General features: G+C 50.9%; 1 protein-coding gene across 2 annotated transcripts in view; it reads left to right on the top strand.

Moving 5' to 3' along the window:
• DSCAML1 (DS cell adhesion molecule like 1) overlaps positions 1 to 21,448 on the top strand; it is a 353,599-nt gene that overhangs the window by 243,338 nt on the left and 88,813 nt on the right. For both annotated transcript variants that reach the window (XM_043534224.1, XM_037882497.2), the window contains 5 exons: positions 2,301 to 2,468; positions 3,857 to 3,927; positions 5,829 to 6,069; positions 12,208 to 12,354; positions 13,070 to 13,225. In XM_043534224.1, the coding sequence (XP_043390159.1) occupies positions 2,301 to 2,468; positions 3,857 to 3,927; positions 5,829 to 6,069; positions 12,208 to 12,354; positions 13,070 to 13,225 (783 nt within the window). The remainder of the gene's footprint in view (positions 1 to 2,300; positions 2,469 to 3,856; positions 3,928 to 5,828; positions 6,070 to 12,207; positions 12,355 to 13,069; positions 13,226 to 21,448) is intronic.

Below are 21,448 nucleotides of genomic sequence, written 5' to 3'. Positions count from 1 at the left end.
GCTTTCTGCTGTAATCGTGGAACAGAATTGAGTTTTGTGTAGAACCTTCTGTTCCCAGTGCAGCAAGCTGGAGGCTGATCTTACTGTGACTTTGCAAATCAGTACATGCTCTGAAAGGGGCATTTTATAGCCCACGCCTGCAAAGTTCTAAGCTCCCTCAGCTCCTACGGACTGCTGTGAGACTCCAGGGTGCTTAGCGCCTTGTAGAATTGAGGCTTAGCTTGTTCTCTGTCTGAGTGGCTGCACTCGTTTATAAAGACTGCATTCATTGCCCTAGTAACGATTAATGCAGTAGTTCCAGATCCGCAGAAGGAAAACCCTGTGGTAGGGAGAGGGACTAGATAAGTAACATAAGCTCCCATTTTTAACAGTGAGGGTAATTAGTCATTGGAATAGCATCCCCCGGGGGAGGGCGGATTCGCCTTTGCGTGGAGTACTGAAATCAGGAGTGGAGCTCATTCTCAGAGATGCTCAGCCAGGGGTTCTGGGCTGAATGCGGGAATCCCTGTTTGAGGGTCTCTGGCCAGTGCAGTGTTGGAGATCAGTGTGGATGATCATCATGGTCCCTTTGGGCCTTAATGTCTGTGACGCTAGCTGGCCAGTTTGATCTTTTCACGTCCTAACCGCTGATGCTGCACAGAGACACACAGACTCATTAGTGTGGGGGGAAGGAGTGTGGCCCCTGGTGCACCCTGCCACTGAGAGAGCTGGGGCTGGCTCCAGGCCCGCATGCTAAGCAGTGGCAGGGAGGGTGCTCAGTTCTGTCCCCCCACCCCAGTCTCTCTCGGGGAGAGGGATCTCCTTCTGGGACTCATACTGCCACTTCCTCTGCCTCCTGAGGACAGGTGGGGCCATCCCAGGGAAGGGAGGGGATGCAGGCCTCGTCTGCGCATTCTTGCATGGTGTTTAAAGGGAATATTCTGCATCCCAGTCCCTTTGGTGAAGAAAGGAGAGAGCAGCATTAATGAAATATGTTAATTCATGTTAGATGGGAGCGTTTGAAAGGGAATATTAAAAGAGACAATATTTACAAACAGCCAAACCTGGAGTTATACAAAAGCAAGGAGGGAAAATCCTGGCATCTTGAAACATGGAAGCCAGATAAACAAAGGCCATAAGTAAACAATAAAGTAGTCATCCTCAGCCTAGCTGTCCGAGCTGATGGAAATAGGCACTTTTCAGAGACGTCACAGCACCTTGCAGAATATTGGGTCGAATTGACCTGGAAATTCCTCTGCAGGACCCATTGCCTGGGACACATGGCTAGGAAATGCCCTTTGCTACCAGAGATCCCATTTCGGCCCCCTTGCTGTGATCCAGCCTGGGTCAATGTTCTGTAGTGAGCAGTGCTGCCCGGAGAAACCAGGAGTTTTGTTAATTTCTTCAGCTGAGATTCCCAGTTCATGTTGCTGCCTCTGCCTGGCATGAATCCAACATCTATATGTAGTTTGGTCGGAAGATGTAGATTCCTAATCTTCTAGTGGTATTTCAGGTACCTTCTTTTGGAAGCCTAAGATTCTGCCTCTTTCCCACACCTCCACTAGAGTCTGTCGCTTTTCAACAATGTCTCTACAGGAGATGAGCTGCTGACGATTTTCTGAACAATCAGATATGACAAAGAAATATATCAGCTCGTGCTCACCTCATTAAAAATTGTCTGTGTCTATTTTGCTTCCAAATGAGTTAAACCCAGGCCAAACACAGAGCCCCAAACACTTCACTCATGTACTGCTCCAGCTCCTCCTCAGGATAATTTTAGGCATGAAGGGCTCAATCTTGCAGAATACTGAGCAATTCCTGGAGGCACTGAAGAGCCTCAGCTCCCTGGGAGGCCAGTGGGGAGGGAAGTGCTCAGTGATTTGGTGAACTGGGCCCTAAAAGAGGGAACTGTATAAGCCATCGGCTCCACATTTCAGCAACCCGCAGCTGTGAGTCAGCACACTCTTGGCAGCAGGTTAATGCATGTCCTGGCATTACCAAGCACTGCTCCTTCTTCATCTTCAGCACTCCCTGCTGTTTACAGTAGGTTCCAGCTGCTGTGCCCTGTGTGGGTGGCATAAATGTGTCCAGGCGCTGAGGAGTTGGCATGTTAGTGGCTCAGTGGGAAGGGAGTCATGAGACAGGAAGATGTGGTGATGTGTGAGACAGGCAGACACAAGTTCTGGGGCATTGTGTTATTGGGATCCTATCAAAATGAACTGGCATTCTAGCCTGTGGGGCTGACAGAGCCTCTGCAGAGCCATTAACTCCAGGACTCTTTATAGGATCGCTGTCCTCTTTCACTGTTATTTTTTTTCCAGATTCCTGGGATTTTAAGCAATCTACCCGCAACATCTCTCCCACCATTAACCAGGCTAATATAGTGGACCTGCATCCAGCCTCCGTGTACAGCATCCGCATGTACTCCTTCAACAAGATTGGGCGCAGCGAGCCGAGCAAGGAGCTCACCATCAGCACCGAGGAAGCAGGTGCTTCTCGCTCATGCATTTTCCTCTGCCGGGTGCATGCCTCCTGCACTCCTTTCTCTGGCTACACAGGCCTTTTCCCCCACTCTGTGTGCTGAGTCTGAGCAGCAGCATTTGTTCAGAGAGGTGATGGGGAGAGGGAGTTACCAGGAAGGACAAATTAAGCTGGATTGCAGCATTGAGCCTGTGGTGCTGGATGGGAAAAGCCCGAGGCTTTGTGTGTGGGAGTGGCCGTGCGCAGGCAGGAGTGGATCACTGCACTGCCTGTGACAGCAGGTCCCTCTGGCTTTCACTGCACCAATTAACAGGCAACCACGGTGAGTTGTGCCCAGGCCACAGGAACTGGCCTTGGTGCTGAGCACATTCTTCCTATTGGCAATGCAGAGCAGGGAGCTTTTCATGGTCCTGACCAAGCGATTCAGGAATAAGGGAGCTGAAGGGGACTGCCCCTTGTCCTGGCCTATGTCCATACTACCGCACGCCACAGGATTTGGGAAATGAGCTGCTCAGGCCTCCCCCTTTGTTGTTAACTTCAGTGCACAGTTAGGGCACTACACACGAGCCGACAGTTAATGGTGCCGTTTGCTCCATCTCTGTCAGCAAAGCAAACCTTCCAGCCTGGGCAGCTAGCTCAGCTAGTCACGCTCAAGTTCTGCATGTTCCCTGCAGCACCCGTTGAGATTTAGCAGGAGTTTGACCCCCACACAAGTCTGTTGAGGTGCAGGAATGCACATGTGTGTACTTACTGGCCTGTGAGCCTCTGGGATCCAAGATTCCTCAGCTGAAGTTTTTAGAGAGATTTCTGGGCAGAACATGAAATCTGTGCTGTTAAAGCACAGCTGTTTTTATATGCGTGTGTTTCACCTTTGCTCATTTCCCTGTGTGTGCGAACCCCTGTGAGGAACCAAGTCCTCTCCTCAGACACTCACAAGGGGATTGATTTCCTCTCTGGCTAGGACCTGCACGTGGGCCCAGCCAAACGTGTGTAGCAGGAGCGAGACAGCAGGCGTGTTGGATAACGTTCTCTAAGTCTGAGATAGGGCAAGCGCTCTCTCTGCATGTCGTCCTCTCTCTAGAATGGCTGCATTCATCGCTTTAACCGTCCCCCCTGCACTCAGCAGTGCTGCATGAGTCAGTGGGAAATAAGAGAGCTGATCTGGGAAGGATGAAAAAGCCTTTATATAAGGCACAGTTTATTTCAATAATAGAGAAGGCGGGAGGGACACAGGTGGTGGTACCCAAGTGCATTGATTTTTCTCTAGCCCTCTGTTGTTGGTTTTTCGCTGTGATGTTTGCCCCACTGCAGAGTTTCTTTAAAGTGAGTTTTGCTACAAGGGACTCCTTTCTCTGCAGCTTGTAAACATGACTCCGTTTGATCTGTTTAACCACAGCTCCGGATGGGCCCCCAATGGATGTCACCTTGCAGCCAATGACATCGCAGAGCATCCAGGTCACCTGGAAGGTACATTGTTTGGGGCGGGACAGGGGGGTTGCTATGTGTGGCGTTCTGTCGGCATGGTGATACCCCTAATGTCGGTGATATATGGAGGTAGGCCCATTGACGGCACAGCACCCTGGATGTCACACTGGGTGCCTTGGGCAAGTCACTTCATTTCTCTGTGCCTCAGTTTCCCCATCTGAAATGGAAATATAATGTTCACATGTTTCACAAGGAGGCTTAATCAGTTAGTCATCATAAAGTGCTTTGAGACTGTTAGATGAAAATGCACTAGAGATGTGCTAAACGAGATAGTTGTTTCATTATGGCAGTGATGTAAGGAAGACGGTTTTAGGGGCAAGAATATCTAGGATCACAATCCTAAACAGCAGCCCTGCTCTTGTGGCTCAGAATGTCTTGGATCGTCACCTTTCACCAGGATGCCCAAGCCAAAGTAAAATTCACTAGACAGAATGAAAACTTCAGGGCTAGATATGTACCCCAGTTCCATCACACGAGGCCCTTCCTAATCATGTTTTATAAGATGCTTATTATCTTACAGGATATCCATGCAGGGGGGAGAGGATAAATATGTAAAAATCAAGACACTTGGCTACAAAATGCTTGTGCAGAGATCAATAAAATTTAGAATCAGATTTATTTTTCAGAAGCCGCATAATGAAAAATAAAATAGATTATAAAGTTAGGACTTCAGAATGAACCAGCAAGTCAATAAATTTAGGGCTCCATCTTCAATTCCTCCCCTCCCCTTTATCATTGAAAAACAGATTAATGAAAAATAAGATTCACTTGAAAGATAAGTCACTTGGTTTTAAGAGTATTTCAGCTAGATGGATTCCTCTGTCTTTATAACATAAATTTGCAATCAGCCCTATTGATTTCTTAATGCTTCAGAGAAATATTGTTAAAATTGATTTAAACCTGGCTTCGTGAATTTTTAAGGCTGTCAGCCCCTTCCCGCCCCCCCCCTCCCCCAATCAGATCATCCGACTTGAGTCCTAGCCCTGACCAGGTGTTGTAAATCGTTACTTCCTCATCAGCCAATCAGCATCTAGTTATCAGCCCCTCTGCCAGGCTCTGAATGGCTCTGGTTTTGTTACTCTTTGATTATCAGCATCTGAGTTCTACCTCGTAGAAGCTAAAATGCAGGAGTATTTTAAAAAATCAACCAACAAAGATCTGGTCAGACTGAAAACCAAAGGATAGAGCCCAGGAGCAAAACCTTGTAGCCTGCAAGGTGAGCCACTCGCTATTCCAAAGGAGCAGTGTCCCCTGGCACCAAGGATGCAGAATGAGATTACACACAAACAGCAAAGAAATGCAAACTAGGAAGGGGCCCAAAGAGCCAGGATGGGCAGTTCAGATGAATGCACCCAAGTGTGCTCTAAAGAGTGTCAGAGTGGGAGTAGGAGGCCCTTCCCCGCAGCTCAGAGAGTCTGCTCTTCATCCTAGTCCAGCATGGACCTAGGGAACAATGGAAGACCTGCCCTGGCTGGGCAGGAGACGTGGGGAGAGCTGAGTTGCAAAGGGCTTTGTAGACAACTAATAAAACACCTGGCACTTAAATAGCAATTTCTATTTCCAAAGCACCATACACATTCTAAGACAGTCTCACAACCTCTCTCCCCTTGTGAGTGGGGGTCGCTAGGATCAGCCCCAGGGGTGAATAAAGCACATTAAGTATTCACTCCAGCTCTGAGCAGAGCTGGGATTAGAACCTGGCCATTCCTGGCCCCTCGCCTTATGCTCAGTGCACATGGGCACACTGCTTCAGGTCACTAAGACCTCCCATTTTGCTGCGTGTTGTCCCCAACAGTGCTGGGGGAGTGCTGACGGGCTGATGAGATAGGGGTGGATGCTGCCCATCCTGTGACCCTGTTCCATTTGTATCCTCGCTTCTGCAGGCCCCAAAGAAGGAACTCCAGAATGGGGTGATCCGTGGCTACCAGATTGGCTACCGGGAAAACAGCCCCGGCAGCAATGGGCAATACAGCATTGTGGAGATGAAGGCCACGGGGGACAGTGAGGTCTACACCTTGGACAACCTGAAGAAGTTTGCACAGTATGGGGTCGTGGTGCAGGCGTTCAACCGCGCGGGGACGGGGCCCTCCTCCAGCGAGATCAATGCCACCACGCTCGAGGATGGTAAGCATACCAAGGTGCCCGGGCATACAGACAAGGGCACAGAGCCATCTGGAAGGGCCTCCAGCCATTCTGAGGGTGTTTGTTCTCCAGGTCTCTGATACAGCCTGATTAGTCTGTGGCAGCAGCAGCCAAAACTCTGAGGTGGGGTAGGCCTTGTCGACACGGGGGATTTGCACCATCTGTCTAGCATCATGCAAACCCCTAGTGTAGACCATGATTTACACCCTGCTTACAAGCATAGCAAACAGCGATAGTACAACTAGCAACTCTGGACTGTCTACCCCGTCCGGGGAGCTGGTCACCCATGGCTGAAACTCAGTAGAGGCAAGGCCCTGGAGCGTATATAGCAGGTGGGCAGCAGTGTCTCCGCCTCTCATTCTGTCACCGTCTGTCAGCCCTTCCCTCTATGGGAATAACATCTTGGTGATTTCCTGAGTGTCCTGCAGAAAGCAATTTACAGCTGCCTGACCCCTCTGCCCACTTCTCATCCGTGGCCAGCACAGAAAACGCTTTTGGGCTCTGCCCCCTTCGGGTAAGGGGCAGAGCATCTGTGATTTGTTCTCTGCCTGATTGACAGGGAGGCTGGCTTTCATTAGATCACATGATTTTGATTTATATATATATAAAAATATATAAATTTATATATATATAAAAATTTTCCCAAGAACAAAAAGACCTGAGTCAGTGTGCGGGGACCCAAATTATACTGGATTTGTAGCCTAATTAAAGGGACGTCAGGGTGGATTTACACATCCCTGATCATTCTTAAGTGAATGGAGAGCCCACTAATCCTGCAGGAGCTATTATCTGATTCAATATTACTGGCCATTATTGGCAGAGTCCCTGCCAGTCTGGTGTATTTCAGACTACCTACATAGTGGGAAAATGGCATTTCCTGCCCCAGTCATTCAAACCCAGGATCGGGAAAGCCTCTGTACCTTCCCTCGGTGTCTCATTTCTGAGGTGCATGACACTTCATGGAAAGAATCTGCTTACTCTGCTGAGAGTGATGCAGTTGCAGATCCTCCTCCTATATCAGCCGAATCTCCAGCAGCAGAGAGATCTGAGAGTAGCAGGAAAGGAGCAAATTCCCCACCCCATGACCATCTCTGATAGAGCCTAGGAGCTGATGCATTTAAATATCTGTCTGTGCCCTCTACAGAGCATTGGTACCTGGCAAAGAACATTAGTCACTTAAACTGGATCAAACCCTTTCCCCATCCCACTTGCCCTGCAGAGGGAGGGTGTGGTCTAGTGATCTCAGCAGGACCCTGGACTCAGAACTCCTGGTTTCTGCGTGATCTTGGGTAAGGCACGTCAGCTGGGATTTGCAAAGGGGCCCAGGAGAGTTGTGCACCTATCTCCCTTGTGTTTCACTGGGTCAGATAGGGCCAAATTTTGGGTGCCTCAAATCTGAGTCAGATTTTCCAAAGTGGTCTATGATTCTGGGTTCCTAGCTTGACACACAAAAGGCCTGATTGTCAGGGGTACTGCATACCCACAGCTCCAATCGACTTCAGCTGGCATGGTGAGTGTTCACCACCTCTCAAAATCAGGCTCCGTATGTCTAACGCTAGGAACCCAAAATGAGAGCCCACTTGGGAAAATCTGACCCATAGCCTCTGTGATGTAGCCTCCCGGGCTGTGGAATGGGCTGATGCTGCTCACCTTGTTGTAGCAGTGCTAATATCTGCAGAATGTGCCGAGGCCCTTGAAGGGGAGGGGCTGAAGCCGTGCCAGGTGGTGGTACGTGAATCTGGCATCCTGTTTGAATGGCTGCCGCAGACCAGACTCCAGCTGAATTGGAGTAATTTTCTATCAAGCAAACTTCGGAGCCTGGAAAACGCTAACAGCCATGCGCGTAAGGCTGAATGCTGCGAAAACAGCCATCTGAATTCAGGGGACTAGCTCTTAAGAAAATAAATCGGTTCCTTTATTATGATTAATACTTACTTCCAGCTCATGCAAATGAGTTGAGACACAAAGACAGTGTGCCAGAGTATCAGAGGTGACTGGGGCCCCCTCTTCAGCAGCCCCAGGCCCGCAGCTCTGTGCTCTGAGTTTGTCCTTCAGGCTGGCATTTATTTCATCTTGTGTTTAAAATTTCATGGCTGCATCTCCTCTTTTATGCTCATGGCACGATTCCTGTTTTGCTAGCAGCCCCTATCTTCCCTCTGTCAGGCTGAGGCAGGGAGCACTTAAATGACAATCACAAGGAAGCAAAAGGCTGGGCGGGGGGGGGGGAATTAAACAGAAGACGGTTCTATTTTAAAAAGAAAGAGCTTAGCATGGAGGGTCTTGCTGGCAGGTGGTGCATGAAACACAATCACATGCACTGCAGTCCTTCCCTGCATGTCTGGTGGCACTTGTCCTCTGAAGAGCTCAGAGCAGTTTGGGGGTGTTAATTAAGCTTCATAACAGCCTTGCTAGGTAGGTAGGTAGGTATTATGCCCATTTGGCTGACAGGTGAGCTCTGGCACAGAGGTTGAGTGACTTGTTCAGGATCACACACAGTTTGCTATTGGCAGAGTTGGGAATAGAGCCCCGGCCGATGCACCCTTGTTCTCACCACGAAACACACTGCCTCTGCCCAAACAATAGGAGAGCTTTATAAATTCCCTCTGGGAGCAAGGGGGCATGGGCGCCCCAGTGCCGCAGTGGGGAGGTGAGGTTCTGTGCCTGGCTCCGTTAGTGACTTGCTGTGTGACCTGGAACAAGTCACGTAACCTCTCTGTACCGGAGTTGCCATGTCAGTAAAGTGGGACTAGCAGTCCTTGCCCTCCAGTGTCAGGGGCTACCAGGTCTCTGTCTGAAAGGTGCTATGTAAGTGCTAGGCCTTATGGGGTATTTGGGGCTGCCCCAGCCTGTGCTGCCCTGCCAGGCACCTGCTCAGCCTCCAGCCTTTTTGAGTGACTGAACGTGCCCTGGAAGCTGCAGGTAGCAGCTGGAGGGGGCCCAGCCTGTGAGCTCTGGCAGCTGCTCTACCTGCCCCTTGCTGGGTTGTTTTACAAAGTGCCGTAGATGTTTCCACTGGGGAGAGATCATGGTTGGCCTCGGAGTCATTTTAAAAACAAAAAAAAAAAGTTTCACACTGCATTTGCTCAGCAGTTTTTCATACTTAATTAAGGCTCTCATTAGCCTGTCAAAGCATGATCATTTCCTGGCTCTGTTAGCACTCCTCCTGGGGTATTCAAGGGCCCCTGTTTTAGCAATAGTGTCTTTTCCATAATTATATTGCCTTCATTTTGTTCAAACGGACTCTCTGTATTAGTTTATTACACTCAGTCCCTAATTACATGGTGCTTATATTTTTACACCTAAGTAATATGAAACAATAATCATTTTCAAAGAGGATCGTTAGGATGATGTATTATCATTTAAATGCTCATAAAAATTAGAGTTACCTCTTATGGGGCAATGGGATCTAATTACCTTGCATCCAGCTAGCTCTCCCGTTTTTTCCCTTTGTTCTAAGTGCAGTATAGACCTCCTTCCTGTTTCCTGGATTACGGGGCTCTAGTTGGTTTTGAGGAAGCTGTGAAGTTTCACCCAATTGTGCTGGCAAAGAGTTTTTGGTGGACTGAATGTTGAGGCAAAACTTCTGGGACTGGGTCAGTTCTGCATCTCCCTGGTGGGTAGATGTGTGGCCAGTTGCTGCTGCAGAGCAACACATTTCTAGGCTGTCCTTCACACAGCGCTGACCTTGGGCACCCTACTGTTTCTGCAGCACTGCTTGTGTTCTGGTAGCACGCAGAGGTCCCAGCCCCGCTCGGGTCCCCTCTGTGCCGGGTGCGTTTCAGATGCTGCCATCCACAACAGCACCTGGGAAAGCGGGTGTGGTTTTGACTCGTAGCTGAGCAGAGGCCACAGTCCTGGAGTGGGATTATGTAACTTCTCAAGAGTCGGATGAGAGTTCCCTGGGAAAACAAAAGCTCCTTTGACCCTGTGTCTGGGGGTATTTCACAGGTCCGCTTGACAATCCACTTTGTCAGGAGTCAAGAGAAAAGCTGGAGATGGCAGGGGGCAATGTGCAGGTAGGGGCAGGATTTCATGAGAGCAGAGGCAGCGGAGATGTGAAATGACTGGCATGGGTGTGGCACATCCCATGCCTTCCCCCTGGGTGATTAATACTAAGCAATATGGACAAAGCACTGGTACTTCTTCCCACTCTGTTTACCCAATGCCAGGCCCCTTCTGTAGTTTTGAGCCTCGACTTCAAAAGCAGAGAGAATTCGGGGCTGGTCAGACTGAACCCTCCTCCCCACAGTGCTGTGACCCCCTCAGCCATGCTGAATGGCTCAGCAGCTTGAAGCCGGAGATGGAAGGGTAGACCCCTGGGAGGCCACCCAGAAGGCAGCTCAGCATCTGCAGCGCTAGCTCCCGGGGTGACGATGCTGTGTAGCCATGACCCCATTGGGCTGATTGTTCTGAGTCCCTGCAAAAGCCTTAGTGGATGGTTCCCAGCAGGATTGACACCTCTGTGTAATGCCTGCCGCCTGTGTTCTCTGACACCCTGAGGCAGTGAGTTCCCTTTGCTGGACAGAGGAGGATGTCTGGAACCTGGCTGCTTGGTTAGGGGTAGCACCTGTGTTGAGCACCCAGCCTGTAGAAGTGCCCAAGCTGGTCCCACCCCAATGCCAAGCTCATGGTCCCCCTTCTCCACCCAACCCCAAATCTGCCACTGGCCAACCCCAGCCCTAACCCTAAATTTTGAAACTGTGTTCTATGTAAGTCCACCTTTCCTGTCACAAGCTCAGTCTCACGTATGTTATTTTCCACTTTATTTTGATGAAATCTCAGTAGACAGCAGCAGGTCTGCTCAGTTTACAAGACCCTGTGCTGCAAACTCATCCTTCATTTGGTTAATTTCACTTCCAGGGCATTCTTGAACCAGGGCTTTAGCGTCAAGACTGGTGGGAGCCCTGTGGGTGTCTGCACTGCAGCTGGGAGCTATCATTCCCAGTAACGGCAGACAGATTCGAGCTAGCACACTAAAAATAGCAGCATGGAATTTGCAGCACTGGTGGTGGATTGGGCTAGCCACCCAAGTCCAAACCTGCCTGACCCCTGGATCTGAGCTCGGGTGGTTAGCCCAAGCCCCCATCTGTGCCACACCGCCCACACCGCTATTTTCTGCACACTAGCTCGAGATGAGCTATTGCGAATCTGTTTGCCTTCACTGGGAATCACACCTCTCCAGCTGCAGTGTAGATGTACGCTGTATTACCCTACTCATGCCACAGGCTAGACACCATCCACCCTTTAGCGAAGAACCTTTCTGCTGGGCTCCCTTACTCCAGTGCTGCCTGCCAGTGATTTGGTTTTGCATGTTCTAACCCACATTTGGGCTGCTGCTAACATCACTCTCAATCCAAGCTTTGCTGCAGAATGGAGCCCTCTCTGGTGGGTGGGCAGCTGCCAGGGCAGTGAGAGGTCCTGGCCAAGCTGCCCAGAAAGGCTGGGATTAGAGCTCAGTGGAAAGCAGAAGTTCCAGCCCCTGGGAAATTCCAATATTTCAACTTTTGTTTTTGTCTCAAAATATCAAAAAGATTCACAGAACTTTGATAAGTTCTGAGAAGGGTTGATTTGCAAATGTCCAAGTGACGCATTCCCTCTCTTCCAATCAAAGTCAAGTGCTCTGATATTGCACAGCGTCATTCTTCACTTTGAAATGTTGATTTGAAATAAAATATGTGGTTTCAGCATGACATTAAAATGACATTTCGAGTCAAAACAAAACGTTAAACAAGGCAAAAATTGAAACGTTTCTTTGAAATCATCATTTTTCCTGTGGGAACATTTTGGTTTTGCTGAGCCCACATTTTCTGATGGGAACGGTTTTTTCATTGGGAAATTGTGACCCAGTCCAGATGGGATCCAACTACATGTAGCACCCCATTGTGGTCTGGCTTCTCACATGCTCTGAGATGGTGAATCTGAGAGTCTGAAATTCTTACCTGCTCATTGCTGACAAATGCAGCGGGGAGCCAAACCCGAAGAATAGATGCTGTGAGGACTAATCTACCTGAACAGACAGATGGTGAGAGCATTACCGATCCTCTGCTCATACAGCATTGCATCCTCCCTCACTAATTCATTCTCTCTCTCTCTCTCTCTCTCCATGGACTCTTCCATCAGTTCCCAGCCAGCCCCCGGAGAACGTGAGGGCATTATCCATCACATCAGATGTGGCTGTGATCTCCTGGTCAGAGCCCCCGCGCAGTACCCTGAATGGTGTGCTCAAGGGGTACAGGGTGATCTTCTGGTCTCTCTATATGGATGGAGGTGAGGGCTCGGATGGGATTCACTTTTTTTGCTTTCTGTTTCTTACTCTCCTTATTCTAAAATGTTGCACGAATTTGAGACCCCTAGCTAGATCTGCCATAATGGAGGCTGGAACTATGCGAGTCCCAACCATGTCCCCTGCCTCACCTACACACACAGCTGTAGCTCCACTTAGCACCTGACCTTCAAGGCCCCCTGCTATTGCAGTCCACTGCCAAGCCTGCTGCATTGCTCAGTTTTTTCTGTCACTGTGGACATGTCCATAAAGAGCCAGGATGTCACTTGTGACCTGAGCTAACATGTCAGTTGGATCCCGTGCTTGTAGAGCGGAGCAATGGAGCCCATCCCCACACTTGCTCTCAAGGCCCCTGTGCGTTGGTAGGCCATGGAGCCATGGGGGAGGAAGGCTGGGAATCTACCCAGCTTGGTCACAGAGAAGGTCAGAAGCTGGGCCCAGAAGCTGAAGGAATAGCTCTGCAGAAACAAGCTGGAAATCTGGGTTGTAATGCAGCTGGCTTTACTGTCCCTGTGTCTCTGCCTGGCCTGAAAGCAATGAGTGATCTTGGTGCCTGGTTGAGACACCTGGAAGTGCATGGCCCAGTGTCCTGCAATGGGAGGGTGAGCGGGAGCAGAGAATCTAGTCCTGCCAAGGGTGCCTGGGGAGCAGGCTGGGTCTGGGCCCCAGGCTGATCCCCTTGTCGTGTTTCCTCTGCAGAATGGGGGGAGATGCAGAATATCACCACCACGCGGGAGCGAGTGGAGTTGCGCGGAATGGAGAAGTTCACCAACTACAGTGTCCAGGTTCTGGCGTACACACAGGCCGGCGATGGTGTCCGCAGCAGCGTGCTCTACATCCAGACCAAGGAGGACAGTAAGTCATGCTCGAGCATGATGGGCCCCTGCTGCCCAGCATGGCCTGGAGCAGGGAAGGAGAGGGTGTCACAGGTCGGGGGGGAGGGCAAGAAGGTTGCTGATACAGCAGGGACGGGGACTCTGGGGCAGCCAGGTATGGCATCCCAGGGGTGCTGGGGCAGCCAGGGCATGGCCTGGGTGGGGATAGGGTTCTGGTTTAGCTGGGGCATGGCATGCCTGAGGTGCTGGAAGGAGATAGCAGGGGGTGACAGGGGGAAGATGATATTGAACAGGGCCGTTAAGCTCCTGTTTAACTGAGGAGCCTCAGGAAATGGCTGCCCTCACCCATGGCTCCAGCCAGTGCCCCTGGACAAATGCTGACTCAGCCAGACACAGTCTGGGAGGGCACCAGCTCCTGTTTTCCCCCCCTGCAGAGCACAGCCCTAGATGACGCTTGCTAGCCTAGTGCCTGCTGCTCTGGAGCCCCCTCCCCTGCACCCCACCTTGTGTCAGCCCTCTGGGCAGCATGGAATAGGATGCTGGCCCCACGACTGCGCCAAGCCAGTGGGGTGTCTTAGGCTGAGCTGGGAACGTTCTTGCTGGTGGCTGGCTTGGGCCAGTCTGAGGGAAGGATATGGGAAGCACATGTAACTCACTTGCCCCACCCTCCCAAGTACAGTGATGTGCCGGGGTCCTCCAGTGAGATGCCATGAGGGGTCATAAGCACTGGGCTGGAGTCCTCTGGAGGAGTGCAGGCAGGTACACATGGGGCTCTCCTGGCTCACTCTCTCTCCCTCTGCTCTCAGTTCCTTTCAAGGGTTTGGTTCTGATGCCTTAATCGACTTGTCCACAGCTCTTAGTCAGTCTGTCCCTCCGAGCTCGCATGCTGAGAGCGGGCTGGATAGCTGGGGCGTCAAGCAGAAAGACGCAGGCGCAGGATAGGGAGGTGACAGCTAGGTTTGGTGTCTGTCCCTTCCAACTGCACTGCGCCTCGGTGGGATTGGCATCCTCTTTTCTGGCTGGGGACAGCCCTGCGGGCAGCTGATTACATCCTGGTTGTGTTGTTTGGGATCCCTGTGCATTTCCTGCCTCTGGGCAGTCGATACCTTCCTGTGCTCTTCATAAGGGAACTGCAACCCGAGCAGTGCGGTTGGGTCTGAGTTTTAGATACTTTATATAACAATCCTTCCCTCCAAGAGATGCAGCCAAGCTTGCTCTTCTCACCTCAGAGGCTTGGCTCACCACATCCACTGCTGCTACCAGAGAAAATGGGGGGAGGTTATGAATTTAAGCATCTGTGTGTGTTCCCCTTACCCTGGCTGATACACGATTAACATGTGTTAATTAGAATTAAGAAGATTCAGCTGTGAATGAGTCATTAGCAATGAATAAAACAGCCAAGATGTTTCCTAGACCACAAAATCAAAAAGAAAGACAAATTAGGGCTCACAAAGGATTAGGCAGGAATTTCGGCTGATTTTTTGCTTCTTCCCCTTCTTCTCATGTTAAGAAGCGACACGCAGTCCCAGTTGCAGAAAGCTGAGCTCATTCCCTGGCAGACTTTGAATGGAGTAGAGATTTGGCATGTTTACAATACGGGGCGTGTCGGGGGGGGGATGTATGGGGTGGTGCAGGAGGGTGTGTGTGTATGGGGTGGTGGGTGGGACACCCCTGGCCCCAGCAGATTGACTGGAGCTGCTTACATAATCCTTCTGGCTGTGGTATACGAAGGTTCTCCAAATAAAAATAGGTCTTCTCCCTTCTCCTTCCCCTGAGCAGGCGAGAATCAGAGGAAAAGAAAAAGGCAAAGGTGGCCAGTAACTTAGGCAGGCTTTTGGTCACCCCTTAGGGTTCAGTTTCTCTGCGGGTCGTAGGGTCTGTGCTCAGAGTTAGGGACTGCCTCCAGCTCCTCCTTTTCATCATCCCCATCTTATACCGGTTCCATGCACTCTCGGGGCAGTAAGGTCAGTGATGGTCTTCCTTTGCTGATCCTGTAGCCTTTCCTTTTTGAGCTTCCTCCATCCCAGCAGAGCAAGCCTTACAGGTGAGTCTGGTTAGTGCTGTGTGAGCCCACCTCTGTTAGAGAGAGGGCGTGCCCCCTCCCGGGTGAGTACATACACCAAGTACCAAAACCCCATGTGTGTGTTTAAAGAAGCATGTACACACCCACCCCTGAATCTGAATAGGAAAAGAAAGACAGAATGTCTGAATGCATAAGAAATGGGTAGAAGATAATACTGAAAAAAATGTCTTAGGAATCAGTGGTTTGCCTATGGAGTACTCTGTCCTGTTCAAGTCACATTGTCTCACAGTGCACAGATTGCAGACAGAAAGGTTTGAGAGATGGGCAGTGAAAATAACTAGAAATCAGAGTAAACCTCTCTATGAGAGGATACATGATCAGATGAGGAGCTGCTCAGTTTAGAGAGGAGAAATGGTAGAGATGTACATAATAATGAATGGGTTAGAGATGGTAAATCAAGCACTTCTGTTCACCCTTTTTCCAAGTACAAGAGCAACAGGGCATTTGATAAAACTGAAAAGGAAGAAATTTAAAATCAATAAATGGAAACACTTTTTTGCACATTGCAAGATTAACATGTCAAACTCCTTGCCACAAGGTATCCTAGAGGCCACGAGCCCACTGGGATTCAGAAAAGATCAGACAGTGGCATGGCTGATAACATCCAGTTATGCAACCGTTGGGAGACTGGGTTGTAGGCAGTCAGGGCTAGTCGTCAGAGTCAAAATGCCAGAGCCAAGGATCAAAACAGAGTTGGAGCCAGGAAACAGAGCCAAGGATGAGAACCAAGTAACCTGGGGGCAGGGAAGACAGAAGCAGGGCTGATTGCAAGGCAGGAGCAAGGCTACGACAGGACTGGAACAAGACTGGGAGCAGGGCATGGTCAACGCAGGGTGCAGGGCAGAAGCAGGGCTTGGAGTGAGGGGAGCACATGGAGGCAGAGAATCCATGGGCATGTGCATTGAGGAGCCACTGATCTTCTACAGCTGTTGGGCTTAAGGGACAAGCCACCGCTCAAAGCGGTGAAAGCTGTGTGGAAAAAGTTCACAGCGCTCTTCCATTTACTCCCAGAAAGTCAGTAGAGTTACTGCAGCTTTACACTGGATGAGTGAGATGAGAGTTTGGCCCTAGATTTACAGGAATTTTTCCATCCCTGCGACTGACGGAGAGAGCCTTGCCCCAGCCCGTCTCCTTGCAACATAGCTGCTTCTTCACGGTCTTGAGGCAAAGTGCAAGCTGCGTCGTCTTCAGTGTGGGAAACGACTCCATTATCTTCTGGGCCAGTAGGGACGGGACGCTCAGAATCCCAGACTTGCTGGCTGGCCTGCCTGCTCCCCCTTGGCTCCAGGACGGGTGCTGGGTGGAGTTCCTGCCACCTCCTCAGCTCGTCCCCACTCAGTGCCTGCCTCGCTGCCATCACAAGCCAGGCAAATATCTCTCATTTAGACGATGCTGTGAGACTGAAGCACTTCCTTACCCCAAAATGACTTCTTTCGCTGGCCTCTGCTTAGTGACAATGCGCAGAGTGGGCTGTAGGTTTTTTGCCGCCCCCAAGATAGGAGAGCATAGCTGCCCAAGCAAAAACAACAACAGCAACAAAAAAAAAGGGTGGCGGGAATGCCGCCTCTGGAATTGTGCCGCCCCAAACACCCTGCACCTTCGCAAGAGGCTGGTTGCTACAACTCCCTTCCAAATGGCCGTGTTCTCTTGTGAAAGGCAGGGAAAGACCCACACCCTAGTTAGAGGGAGCTCACTTTAGAGCTTGGCATTAAGAGGGCCAATGCAGAGAGGAGAAAAGGGAAAGAGACCTGAACCCTGATTACGGGGCGATCCTGCCTTTCTTTAGGAAAATACTCCTCCTTTAAACAACGGGGGGGAAAGGAAAGTGGCCAATGTCAAAAGATCTGGAAATGAACAGGAAAGGGAGGGGTCCTGCTGAGTCTCCCCTTTCCAGTCAATCCTCCCTCCCTCAGCGACACCCTTCCCGACTTACCTTCCTACCCCACCAAGAAAATTACAACTTTGTGCCCCCTAAGCTTGACCAGAAAAGACACCTCTTACTTGTGACGCAGCCCTGTTAATAGGGTTAGGTGCACCCACGTGCCGGCTCTGAATACCACCACATCTACCTCCAAGACCCGAGCATCACCACAGTTCAGAAAGGACAGCCACATCAATCCCTTCCAACATAGCCCTAGGAATATCCTCTGTCGATCACCAGAGAGACACAAGGCCTGGAATTCGGACACAACTTAGGGAGCTGTCCGAATCTCGACAGGTAACCCTCATCAGTCCGACAGTGTCTTTCTTGTGCACAAGAAAACAAAGGGTCACAGTTGAGGTTGGTTGAGCAGTGTAAATTGGGCAGGGCAAAAGGAATTGCGGAAGGATTACACGGAAGTGAGGGTCTGAAAGGAGCCCCCCACCTCACCTGTTCATTTCCAGCCTTTGGGACCTGTTGGGCGAGTTCTTGGCTTTTTTGAGAAAAGGGGCGACTTTTCCACGGCCTCCACCATCCCCTTACAGCCGGCCCTTCGCCACACCATGTTCCGTCCGCCCGGGATAAGTCACGAGTAAGAGTTCACTTCAAATCTCAAAAAAGCCAAGTAGAAATCATTCTGGGGGAATTTACTGTGAGTGACAGAAACAGAACCTCAACCCTTCTTAAAGGGGGGTCGCTGTGCCAGAGGCACAAGAAGGCTCCCCTAGTTTAAGCGTGAGAGGATTAAGACCTTGCCCCCCGGTTACAGGGCGGTCATTTTACCTGGCGTGTGCAAGTGACCCGTGGCTCAATTAGCACGGCAAAGGGGAGCCGAACCCTGCTTACAGGGTGGTCCTTAAGCCAGGGCCATTCCGATGGGCCAGAGCGAAAAGCGCTGAAAAGGAGAGACCTCCGTTCCCTCGCTAGAGGGTGGTCTCGTTGCCCAGCAAGTGCCAACGGCCCAAGGCAAGCTCGAAAGGGGAGACCTGCACCCTTCTTACAGGGAGAGGTCAATGGCACAGGGCATTTTAAAGGCTAGGTGCTAAGGAGCTGAAAGCCACAGAGACCTCAACCCTTCTTAAAGGGGGGTCGCTCAGCCTCAGCTTTGGAAGGGAGACCCATAAAGCATTTGGGTTGGCAAGGAATGGACCTGGATCCCTGTTTACAGGGAGGTCCCTTGAGCTGGCACCTGAAGGGGGATTTAAACCTGTGCGGAGAAGTGTCGATCCCGAGCCCTCGGTACAGGGGTGCAGTGCGTGCAGCGTTTCGCCGTGGCTTTTTCTTCCCTTTTCCTGCAGTTTCTTTGGTGCTTGTGTCGTCTTGTCCAGTTTGTGCGTTGAGTTGCTAGAAAGAGAGAGAAAGAAAGAGAGAGGTGAAGCGGCTTAGGTGTGGCTCAGTAGACGGCATGATTACAAGGTACATTCCGATTAAATTGGCAAGGTAGTCGCCCCTGCTGGAAATTACCCTAATTCCTAGTTTTCGGCACCGATCTCTGGCAGAGAGCAGGAGAGCTGGCAGCAGAAGGGAGGTCCAGGTGGATGCGGAGTACGCTGGCTTTGACTTGGCTGAGTGCATGAGTGAGGAGGGCACGGCACAGCTAGTAGGACAAACCCGGAACCCTCTCAAGAGGCTGGTTTCTAGAACTCCCTTCCAAATGGCCGTGTTCTCTTGTGAAAGGCAGGGAAAGACCCACACCCTAGTTAGAGGGAGCTCACTTTAGAGCTTGGCATTAAGAGGGCCAATGCAGAGAGGAGAAAAGGGAAAGAGACCTGAACCCTGATTACAGGGCGATCCTGCCTTTCTTTAGGAAAATACTCCTCCTTTAAACAACGGGGGGGAAAGGAAAGTGGCCAATGTCAAAAGATCTGGAAATGAACAGGTAAGGGAGGGGTCCTGCTGAGTCTCCCCTTTCCAGTCAATCCTCCCTCCCTCAGCGACACCCTTCCCGACTTACCTTCCTACCCCACCAAGAAAATTACAACTTTGTGCCCCCTAAGCTTGACCAGAAAAGACACCTCTTACTTGTGACGCAGCCCTGTTAATAGGGTTAGGTGCACCCACGTGCCGGCTCTGAATACCACCACATCTACCTCCAAGACCCGAGCATCACCACAGTTCAGAAAGGACAGCCACATCAATCCCTTCCAACATAGCCCTAGGAATGTCCTCTGTCGATCACCAGAGAGACACAAGGCCTGGAATTCGGACACAACTTAGGGAGCTGTCCGAATCTCGACAGGTAACCCTCATCAGTCCGACAGTGTCTTTCTTGTGCACAAGAAAACAAAGGGTCACAGTTGAGGTTGGTTGAGCAGTGTAAATTGGGCAGGGCAAAAGGAATTGCGGAAGGATTACACGGAAGTGAGGGTCTGAAAGGAGCCCCCCACCTCACCTGTTCATTTCCAGCCTTTGGGACCTGTTGGGCGATTTCTTGGCTTTTTTGAGAAAAGGGGCGACTTTTCCACGGCCTCCACCATCCCCTTACAGCCGGCCCTTCGCCACACCATGTTCCGTCCGCCCGGGATAAGTCACGAGTAAGAGTTCACTTCAAATCTCAAAAAAGCCAAGTAGAAATCATTCTGGGGGAATTTACTGTGAGTAACAGAAACAGAACCTCAACCCTTCTTAAAGGGGGGTCGCTCAGGCAGAGGCACAAGAAGGCTCCCCTAGTTTAAGCGTGAGAGGATTAAGACCTTGCCCCCCGGTTGCAGGGCGGTCATTTTACCTGGCGTGTGCAAGTGACCTGTGGCTTAATTAGCACGGCAAAGGGGACCCGGACCCTGCTTACAGGGTGGTCCTTAAGCCAGGGCCATTCCGATGGGCCAGAGCGAAAAGCGCTGAAAAGGAGAGACCTCCGTTCCCTCGCTAGAGGGTGGTCTCGTTGCCCAGCAAGTGCCAACGGCCCAAGGCAAGCTCGAAAGGGGAGACCTGCACCCTTCTTACAGGGAGAGATCAATGGCACAGGGCATTTTAAAGGCTAGGTGCTAAGGAGCTGAAAGCCACAGAGACCTCAACCCTTCTTAAAGGGGGGTCGCTGTGCCAGAGGCACAAAAAGGCTCCCCTAGTTTAATCGTGAGAGGATTAAGACCTTGCCCCCCGGTTACAGGGCGGTCATTTTACCTGGCGTGTGCAAGTGACCCGTGGCTCAATTAGCACGGCAAAGGGGAGCCGAACCCTGCTTACAGGGTGGTCCTTAAGCCAGGGCCATTCCGATGGGCCAGAGCGAAAAGCGCTGAAAAGGAGAGACCTCCGTTCCCTCGCTAGAGGGTGGTCTCGTTGCCCAGCAAGTGCCAACGGCCCAAGGCAAGCTCGAAAGGGGAGACCTGCACCCTTCTTACAGGGAGAGGTCAATGGCACAGGGCATTTTAAAGGCTAGGTGCTAAGGAGCTGAAAGCCACAGAGACCTCAACCCTTCTTAAAGGGGGGTCGCTCAGCCTGAGCTTTGGAAGGGAGACCCATAAAGCATTTTGGTTGGCAAGGAATGGACCTGGATCCCTGTTTACAGGGAGGTCCCTTGAGCTGGCACCTGAAGGGGGATTTAAACCTGTGCGGAGAAGTGTCGATCCCGAGCCCTCGGTACAGGGGTGCAGTGCGTGCAGCGTTTCGCCGTGGCTTTTTCTTCCCTTTTCCTGCAGTTTCTTTGGTGCTTGTGTCGTCTTGTCCAGTTTGTGCGTTGAGTTGCTAGAAAGAGAGAGAAAGAAAGAGAGAGGTGAAGCGGCTTAGGTGTGGCTCAGTAGATGGCATGATTACAAGGTACATTCCGATTAAATTGGCAAGGTAGTCGCCCCTGCTGGAAATTACCCTGATTCCTAGTTTTCGGCACCGATCTCTGGCAGAGAGCAGGAGAGCTGGCAGCAGAAGGGAGGTCCAGGTGGATGCGGAGTACGCTGGCTTTGACTTGGCTGAGTGCATGAGTGAGGAGGGCACGGCACAGCTAGTAGGACAAACCCGGAACCCTCTCAAGAGGCTGGTTTCTAGAACTCCCTTCCAAATGGCCGTGTTCTCTTGTGAAAGGCAGGGAAAGACCCACACCCTAGTTAGAGGGAGCTCCCTTAGAGCTTGGCATTAAGAGGGCCAATGCAGAGAGGAGAAAAGGGAAAGAGACCTGAACCCTGATTACAGGGCGATCCTGCCTTTCTTTAGGAAAATACTCCTCCTTTAAACAACGGGGGGGAAAGGAAAGTGGCCAATGTCAAAAGATCTGGAAATTAACAGGTAAGGGAGGGGTCCTGCTGAGT

The sequence above is a fragment of the Chelonia mydas genome, chromosome 22 (assembly GCF_015237465.2).
Source record: "Chelonia mydas isolate rCheMyd1 chromosome 22, rCheMyd1.pri.v2, whole genome shotgun sequence".
Lineage (NCBI taxonomy): Eukaryota > Metazoa > Chordata > Testudines > Cheloniidae > Chelonia > Chelonia mydas.
Note: the sequence above shows the minus strand (reverse complement) of the source record. Positions and strands in the feature narration are given on the sequence as shown.